The sequence below is a fragment of the Octopus bimaculoides genome, chromosome 21 (assembly GCF_001194135.2).
Source record: "Octopus bimaculoides isolate UCB-OBI-ISO-001 chromosome 21, ASM119413v2, whole genome shotgun sequence".
NCBI classification, from domain to species: Eukaryota; Metazoa; Mollusca; class Cephalopoda; order Octopoda; family Octopodidae; genus Octopus; species Octopus bimaculoides.
The window spans coordinates 32,424,213-32,434,252 of record NC_069001.1 but is presented as its reverse complement, the minus strand read 5'-3'; the positions used below and the strand labels follow the sequence as shown (position 1 = coordinate 32,434,252).

The following is a 10,040-nucleotide window of genomic DNA, read 5'->3' as shown; positions in this document are numbered from 1 at the left end:
TGTCTACAGTTAACAACAATCTGCCTCGCACTACGAAGCGCTTTTAATTTGATTTAAGATAAGCTTTTGTCGAATTAATTGTGTCTTTATACATCATATAAAGCCAATAACATACTCTTCCAACAAACTATATAATTATAGCTTTCTCAAGAAGTTGGGGATTTCCCGCTTCACTCTTGAATTTTTATCTCCCTTCTTCTCTGGTAAAAGTATCTCTGATCAGTGTTTCTTTCATCATATCCGTGTGATTTTTATTGGCTGCTATCAAATAATGTTTCTATATTTATAACTATTTAGGATAGGGAAATTATATTTCTCATAGCTTATTCGAAATGAAACGACCAATTTTAATAAAAAAAAAAGTTGGCCTCTTTTTTATTTGCGGGGGATTACATAATTATCACTTCCTTTACAGCGTTTAAATAAAATTCATGGGGGGGGGGGAAGATTGGGTTTATTTATACAGAAATAGCTAAAATGTTCCCTGTTTATAATTATACCATATGTTACATATAAATTACTATCAACAATTAATTTACTTTTTGATTACTATATTCTACTCCTTCATGTTGCAAAATGTTTTCATGTATTTCATCTAATATTTATTTTTACTTAAATAGTGTTTGTCAAAATGTGTTACCAGGCGGGAAATGAACAATTCAAACTGTGATATATATATATATATATATATATATATATATATATATATGCATACCACACCGCCATCGACTTCGTTTCCTCATGATTTGTTTTGAAAAATTTTATCCGTGGATAGGGAGAAGAGTTTCGGAAAATTCACACGAGTTAGCTTTGTTTCCTCATAACTTCCAGAAAAATTGATATTTTTCAATGAACTTTTCAGAGTGAGTAAATTACGATTAAATCGGAATTTAATATGAAAGAGAAATAAAGAAACGTGGGCTAGCATACAACGCATATATCTATAAAATGAAACTGAAAATATTGGAAAAAAATTGCTATGTGTGGGTGTTCCCCATTTTTCTTTTCACACCAAATACCGATCTAATCGTAATTTACACACTCCGAAAGGTATTTGTAGAAAACTTCATTTAAAAATGCTCAAAAGCGATTAGTGTTGATTTTCCTTTCCCCACGTCTCGGAAAAAAATTCCTCCACAACAAAATTTGATATGATCGGATTCTATACCATATGAAATGTATTTGTAGAAAATATCATTAAAATATATCCACTGCTCTGGAAGTTATGAGGAAACAAATTCGAAGGGGTACATTCGTGTAGTAATACCTGTATTATATAATTAGATGATGGCTTAGCAAGTCGAAACTTCGAAGTCACTGTCAATGCACTTCTTGTGATAGAATATATAGTCTACAAAAAGTTTAATGTAAAATATTTATTATGACTTAAAAATACAATCATTGCGTATCCTAATAAATGGAAATTTCTTTCGAGACGAAGAGAAGTTTTTATATAAAAGTGCAAATTTCCTCTCGGGTTTCGATTGTTAAAAAAGATCGGAGCATACAGAAAAAGATAAACCTGGAGTTTTCTCCAATTTTCCTGAGGTATGCAACCGAAAGGAAATACAAGTTTTGGACACTTTAGTAGAATATAATTTAGCTGGGCTAATCCAGTTAACATTGGAGTTTCTCCCCGATCCGTATCCGGTTAGTCGGACTATTCTGACTGACCAGCTTGACGTCAAGGAGACTCCGGAGAAACAGTCAAGTACATTGGTATACGCACACATATGTGTACGTGTGTGTGTGTGTAGTAATCCCAAACTTAACGTGGAATAACCGCTCTACGTGTGTCACTCCGAATATAAAAGATGAAGCTATTGGTTGTCTTTCATTTCAGTTAGTAAGGTCAACCTTTCCGATTGACCGTAGGAAATCAATCATTTAGTCAGATCGATCAGGTCTGATTTCACATCTTTAAGGTGGATGAAATATATATATATTTTTTTCATAAGGATAGAATGGTTTGAATATTCTGAGGACGTTTTATTATTTTTTTCCCGTGAAACAAAAAGCCAGAATCGATAGATTATATAATTTAATAACCCAAACTGAGCAATATTTTAAAATTAGACACATAACTGTAGATTTCGGAGAAAGGGAAAAGATAGACAATTCAACCCTGGTATTTTATTTTAAGCAAAGCTGACCTCAAAAAGGTTTTAACAGAAACATAAATTAAAATCAGCACATGAAAATAATTCGATTATTTTATAATAAAATAATTACATGTAAAGAATGGAAACTAAATGAATTGTATAAGTGGGCCCAAGTTAAAAACTGATGCAAGTCAGTTCACGTCTGGTAAAATATTTTATCAGTGTAGAATCAAAAATATTTTGTAACGATGTAGTGATGTCTCTATTCCGAAAATAAATACATTGCTGAAAAGAAATGTGATACACATAAGAAAATATCAGCAAGATACAAGTGGATTTTAATATTATGAACACATCTCTTGCACAAACACTAGAAGGTATTGCTATATTCTATAAGTATAGTTACCGAGGATAATTCCAGGGAAACCGGATAAATAGTAAAACGTGTAGATTAAAACGTTGAGAAAAAAAAAGCCCCATAAAGTAGAGTTAATAAAAGAAAGTCAGTAATCATAAATGAAAGAAGCTAGAAAGTGGATGGACTTGAAATAAACTATTTTGGTAGTTGGCTTCAAGTTTATATCCAGGACAGCGATTTCGAACGACGAACAGATGATAAAGAAGCTGCTTTGTTTCACTTCCTTTCTTTATCAAGTTTGAAACAAAATAGCAGTCGCCGAGCGAATATTACCGGGTAGAAAAAAAAGATCTGGCACACACGCCTGGCCTCAAGAAGGAGAAATAGAAACCGCTAAATTGACAAAGAGGCTGATTTATAAGTGTTTAACATAGACTGAATTTCCGGTGTCGCTTCAGATTTACAAATAAAAAAAAAGATATTAAAGAAAAAATTATCTAAAAATTATCTAAACGATGAATCAGTATATCGTTTTTATCTAAACCCCGTAAATTTACTGTATATATGTTATTATATCTATATATGAATAGATTTATTTAAAAAAAAAAAAAGATAAGAAAATGATATGCGCAAACTCGCGTTTGATGACGTCACATTGATGAGGTCGGGTCGGCCATTTTGTAACGTCTTATAGAGTTGGCTTGATTGACCTCGGCAACAGAATTTTGTTGGTTTTTGCCAAGTGAATATAGGCTTGACAATCCATTGAAACTCTTCTTGACTGGTTCCTCTTATTCACTTTCCGTTTCATTCTGTGTAAAGTGCCAGCTAACATAACAAATAAAAAAAGAAATATAGAGACTATTGAAAAACCGAAAAAAAATGGTAGAAGATCGAGCTGCGGCGAAAGAATTAGATCAATGGATTGAGCAATTGCATGAATGTAAGCAACTTACAGAGACCCAAGTTAAAACATTATGTGAAAAGGTAAACCCATTATTTCACTTCTGTTCATTTAACATTACGTAGATACTCCCATCTTTTATATATCCCCCTTCAATTTAGTCTTAAGTGTCTAAATTTTCTACCAGTCTAACAATGTCGACACTGATGTACCATAGATGCTCTTCCCTTTCTAACTGCCGGTGTCCAAATTAGTTGCAGCCCCAAATCGCCAACCATACTTCCATCTTACATTGAAAATTAAGCATTCAATTTCTTTTTTCTCTATTTGGTCGTTAATCCTTTTTAAGTGTCTGCTGCTAAAAGTCTACTTATCTGATGGAGGTAATTGTCTATGATTAAAAATTTGACAAACTGCTATGCTATGTATCTCTCTCTATATATATACCTAGATGGCTGTATTTTCTTTACTTTTTCTAATTTAGTATTTCCATTTATTTTTCCTCCCCTGCAAACCTGGTTGATTTAATTCCCATTCCTTAACTTTGGTTCTCTGATTACTGATGCGGTCTTACACAAATATCAACTTCATTTCGATGCTAGATTTGGAGGGAGGCTTGTCTTCTTTAAATCGATGGCGCTATGTAACAAAATCTCCTTATACTGACTTCTCCTTTTCTGTATAAATGAAACGACTAAAATCCGTTTTTCAAGTCTAAACATTCTTTATCTCCATAAATTGTAGGAGGTATTAGGTGTTACCATTATCTTCCTCTTCGTACACTGACTAATCATAAATTAAACCGATGCAGGTATTTCCCTGCCTCGGTGTGGGTGTTTATATTATATAACACATATGAGTATTATCCCTTTTTCCTTCTGTTATAATTAAGATCTTGATTGGGAAGGCCACCTTAATTAACAGGTCTTGAAACATCTTGTAGCGTTTCAACCGAGATGAGATTCTCTTCTATGATTTACCCATTTTACCAAGTAAGGTTACCCAACCAATTCCAGTGGCAAAACTTTCTCCTTCCTCCCATATTTAAGGCCTACCTTCCTCCCTATCAAATAAAACAATTGGTTTCCTAATCGTAATGTGTTCATATATATTAAATAATAGTTGGAATTATAGAGTATTTGGAATAAACTGGCCTACTCGTACATCAGAATGTTATATGCTTAATATATATATATATGTGTGTGTGTACTTGTTTTATATGTATATGTGTATGTGTAGATGTACGTTATGGTGTGTGTTGCATACGTTTATACCCGTGTATATATATGTTTTTCCCAACTGTTTCTAAACTAATGTCCACAAATGTGTAAGTTTCTAATTTCCATCCTTCTTGCCTCCCACTCCTTTACATTGACTTCTGCTCCGTTCCTGAGAGAGAGATGAGCAATTTCGTTAACACTTTCATTTGTTGTGCCATCATTCACCAACACATTAAGATCACTGGCCGACATTGTTTTTTTTTTTAATTTTATTTCAAAGCTAGAACAATGCCCCCCCCCACACACACACACATATATGTATCTGTGTGTGTGTTACTTGTTTGTGTTCCTTGACAACATAAACTGAGTAATTGTCTGGTGTTACTGAATCCGGAAATGTGCCTCAGATAGAACACACTCTGAAACAGTTTTCTTTTTGTTTTATTATTATTAAATCAGTCATCACAAATCATTTGTTAGATTTATGAATGTTCATTAAAAGTGGCCTTAATGGACAATAATTTGGATAATATTCTGACATGTTCAACTACGGCTTCTGCTAACACTATATAGGAAATGTTAGGTTTCTCTTTTGGTAGCAACTTAGGCAAGGATCATAAGGTTTCACATTCGATATATATATATGATGTAAGACATAGCAATGTGTATATTTGTATATACATAAAATGAAAGGAATAGTGTGTGTATGTATATGTGTGTGCGTGCCGCCTGACTGGCCCCCGTGCTGGTGGCACGTAAAAAGCACCCTCTACACTCTCGGAGTGGTTGGCGTTAGGAAGGGCATCCAGCTGTAGAAACTTTGCCAGAACAGATTGGAGCTTGGTGCAGCCTCCTGGCTTGCCAGTCCTCAATTAAACCATCCAACCCATGCCAGCATGGAAAGCGAACGTGAAACGATGATATATATATATTGTAAGGGACAGAAGTGTGTGTGTGTAGTATATACATACATAATCACATGTAAAATATAGATATACAGAGAAACAACTGATGTGTCATGTAAGCGATATACTGTATGTATACATTTCTGTGTGTGTGTGTATGTATATATATATATGTTTAATGTAAGGAATAGTGTGTGTATACATATATTCACACAGTACATTGGAAAAATGGGTGTTATATGACTTGTTGGGGGAAGGTTTGATAGAACCTTGGTTCTGCTGAGGACAGGGTCTTATCAAGCACAGCATATTAACCATTCATCTTGAGGTTAGTCTTCATTATGTATATATTAAATGTAGGCACAGTTAGCTTTATATGTATATATTAATGTAATCAGAGCAATGCTTGTGTATGTATATCATAAGGTAGTAGTGTGTGTGTATACTCACACAAACAAATATATATAGTAAGGTAGTAATATTACAATTCTGTTGATTCTGAGATGAGGAATTTACATATGTATTTGGTGTGATGTCCTCATCTGTTTGTTGCTTTTCACTCTGTTTTGGCTGTTTATGCTTCAGGTGTCTTATGATTCACTTTTGTACCTTACCTGGAATTGAACTCAGAACTAAGGTGAGGACACCACTCCAACTTATACATAATATATAAATTCCTCATCTCAGAAATACAGAATAATATTATCCAATTGGTATGGAGATGTATAAACCTTAAAAATCCACTCTGACACTGCCTACGGGCATAGTGTAGTGGATAAAGGCACTGAAATGCTCTGCAGTCACCTAGTAGTCTTGAGTTCAAACCTAGGCAAGGCACTAGGTTGAATCACAACACACCTGAAGAAAGCTGGACTGTACACAGCCAAAATGTAGTGAATGTAACTACCATGATGACATCATTGTGACTAATACACGGTCATAATAAGTGTATCAGCATCATCATTATTCAATGTGCTCAGCATGTGTTGGACTACTTTAGCAAACTGATGAGCTAGAGGACTGCTTTGACATGATTTCCATGGCTGGATGTCCTTCCTAATGCCAGCCACTATATGTACTGGATGAATTTTTTTTTTTTTTTTTTTTTTTTTTCTGTACTGACGCTCATGGAGTCACCAAGTAACTTGAAGTATAAGTCCATCCAACTGAGTGCAGATGTTGAAGAAGGTGACTAGAGGTTAGAGTTTGAAAAGGGGGTCATGTCTCGTTGAAGACAAGAGACACAACTTGCCCAACTGGGAAGAGAGAGAGAGAGAGAGAGAGAGAAAGATCGGGGAGCAGACTCTCAAAGTACAAGTTGAATATGAGAGAGAAAATAGAGGTAGAGGATCAGAAAGGGTGAACAGGCAGGTAAGTTTGCAAGTGTGTGACAGATGTGGAGGTATGGTCAGTGGTGAATTGGTAATAAGGGGGACAATGTGAAGTAGGGGGCAAGAGTAAATGGTATCTACAGCACGAGTGAGTAGTGTCATAATTAGAAGAGTGATGGGGACAGGTATTTTATTTATCTATATTTTTCTTTTATTCCTTTATTTGTTTATTCATATTGACTGCAGCCATGCTGGAGCATCAACTCCAGGACTTATTCTTTATAAGCCTAGTACCAATTCTATCGGTCTGTTTTGCCGACCTGCTAAGTTACGGGTAAGTAAAGACCCAACATTGGTTGTCAAGCGATGGTGGAGGGCAAACACAAATACATGTATATATACGACGGGCTTCTTTCAGTTTCCGTCTACCAAATCCACTCACAAGGTTTTGGTTGGCCTGAGGATAGAATACAAGACACTTGCCCAAGATGCCGCGCAGTGGGACTGAACCCGGAACCATGTGGTTGAGATATTTATATTGTAAGGTATCCTGTGTATGCATATGTATGTGTCTATATATATATATATATATATATATATATATATATATACACACACATACACACACACAAACATATCTCGTGTATGCACGCAAATATATATCATCATGACTATGTGTGTGTGTGTATATATATATATATATATGAGAGAGAATTAGTAATGTGTGTGTTAATATGTATGTATATTTTGCAATGAGTAATGTGCTGATTTCAGTGTGAGAAATGTTATGAGACAACAAATTGCCTTTTTTTTCTCATTTTACTTTAATAAGGGCCCTATTAAGTTATAGCACCCCTACTTAGGAAGCGAATTCTCTTAGATGAGATGCAGTTGAGGTGGGAGGGTCTCTGATGAGACACCATGGATGGCCTCTTCTTAGCCAAGCACTTTAGTTATTGTCAATCTGTAGATGAATGTCTCTAAGAATGGTGTTCAGCAAGGGATTTTATGTGAATGTCGGTGTCCATGAAGGTTTAGTTCTTAGCTCCTTCCAGTTTGTTATTCAACAGCTGTATGTATTAAACTCCTGTGTCAGTGGCCTGGTTTCGTAACTGAATATGTCAGTTTTACAGCAGAAATTATAGTTTTAGTGGGAATACATGTTCACATGTGGTCCTTGATCACATGCGTACACACCGCGGGATAGTGTGATCTGGAGCAGTTCATCTTGCCTTTGATTGTCGACCACCACCAATTATTGGAGCGGGTTTTAAGTGGGTTCTAGAGACATGCTATCCCAAGGTGTGTACGCATGTGATCAAGGACCACATGTGAACATGTATCCCCACTAAAACTATTGGTGTGTAGGCATGTGATACATATGACATTGGGTAAAGTGCTAAACAGTCAAAATGGAAGAGGTGGTGAGGGCTGATCTTAATAAGTTGAGCCTCATGAAGGAAATAAAGGATTGCAGCTACTTTTGAGAAATTGTGCTGGAGAAAACCCATCCAACACATGTAAGTGTGTGAAACAAGTGACATGTGAAATATATTTATTGTTTAAAATCTTCAGAATTTTTTTCTCACAACTTCTGAGTTAAACGATATAAGGTGATGGTTAAATGATTATACTAATACTAGCATGATTCTGGTCTTCATTTTAAGGATCTTAAAGAAAATAGCAAACGTCATTTTTTGAAGTTGAAATTAAATACTATATGCTTTCAGTTCTCAGTAAACAAAAATTTTAATGGAATATTATTATCATAGCGGTCATATGATTTGTCATTGATACAAATTTGTACAGAATGTGCATTGATCTTGTGGCAGTCACCCAGCTATGAAGTAGTATGTAATGAAGCACTTTAGGGCATTTAGTCCAACCTGCTTCCATTTCTGTCACCTGTCAACCTTTGTGATAGCTACATTTTGATAAATATATCACTGATCTAGTTTAGTAATTTTCTCACATATATTAGTGTTTGTTAATTGTTTTTCATTTCATATCTTGAATTTTCTTCCAGTACATTATGACACAAAGTAGAGAGAGCGGGGGAGTGTTGAAAAAAAATCAATTATTTGGTCAGCATAGCTGGTTAGGTTCTAAAAGCCTTCAAATTTAAGATGTAAAGGTTCTTTCTTAGTCACTTTTCTCCAAGGAAAATAAGATCAAGAATTCATTTATTTTTGCCAATGGCCAACTCAGGTATACTCTCCTTTTCCACATGTCATATCTTGTTTGCACACTTAGCATTAGATGTTGCTGTAAATGATTTCACAGTATCCTTTATATTTGGCTTCAAAACCAAATTTTGATATACAAAACTCCTTAGAGGTATCAAGTGTAATTAAGAGAGAGCTGAATGAAATTGAGTAAAGTGAAATATTCATACCCTCATCAGTGCAATCATTTGATAAGTAGACATTTTTTAGTTAACAGCAGCAATAGTTGGCCTTGTTGAAAATGCTTGCAATGTGTCATAAAAATGTAGGCATTTTTGATATTTCTTGTATGTTATTTGGATAGCCTTTTAATTTTTTAGTGACATTTTCTGACACCCCCTAGTTATTTTGTCAAAAAATCTAACTTAAATGAAATTAGATGAATTTTCCATTGCTTTTAGAATCTGATGTTTTATCAAGTTTTATGTTATTTCTATATTTAGAAATTGACCAAAAATAGTTTGGAGTGCTTTCCTTGAGTTATTGGTTACTTAATTCATGTTTTTATCTTGCACTGATGTTCATAGATTATAACTTCTTGCACCGATGTTCATAAATTGTAACTTCTAACTTTTGGTTGGTTGGTTGTGAGTTCACTGATTTTCTTTTGTCTCTTCTACAGTTACAACAATAACATCATCTTAGCCAGAAATCATTGGCTCTCCCATCCACCCCGCTCTTTTTTTTTTTTTTGCGTATGTCTGATTCTATCATTTCTCCTTCCCTGCTGCTGTTTTTACTATCTCCTAGTCTTAATATGTACTGTACATTCTTTTCAAAAGCTACATTGGCTCATTCCTTTCCCGTGCATGTGTTCCTCTAATTGCTACCTTACATCATAATTATCACATTACTGTTGCTTTAAAAAAAATAAAAGGTCAACTGTCGCTATCACATTTGCTCTCCCATATCTTCTCTCATAGGTCCCCGAGTTTTGGGACCAGCCTTTCTTCCTGTAAATAGCTTAAGTTTTTTTATGCATCTTTACATATATA

At 34.6% G+C, this 10,040-nt stretch overlaps 1 protein-coding gene across 1 annotated transcript in view; it reads left to right on the top strand.

Moving 5' to 3' along the window:
• The first annotated feature begins 3,099 nt into the window (after positions 1-3,099).
• The window catches only part of LOC106882016 (serine/threonine-protein phosphatase PP2A), a 19,389-nt gene continuing 12,448 nt past the window's right edge, over positions 3,100-10,040 (top strand). Inside the window, exon 1 of the mRNA XM_014932566.2 lies at positions 3,100-3,447. Coding sequence (XP_014788052.1) covers positions 3,343-3,447 — 105 coding nt within the window. The 5' untranslated portion in view covers positions 3,100-3,342. The remainder of the gene's footprint in view (positions 3,448-10,040) is intronic.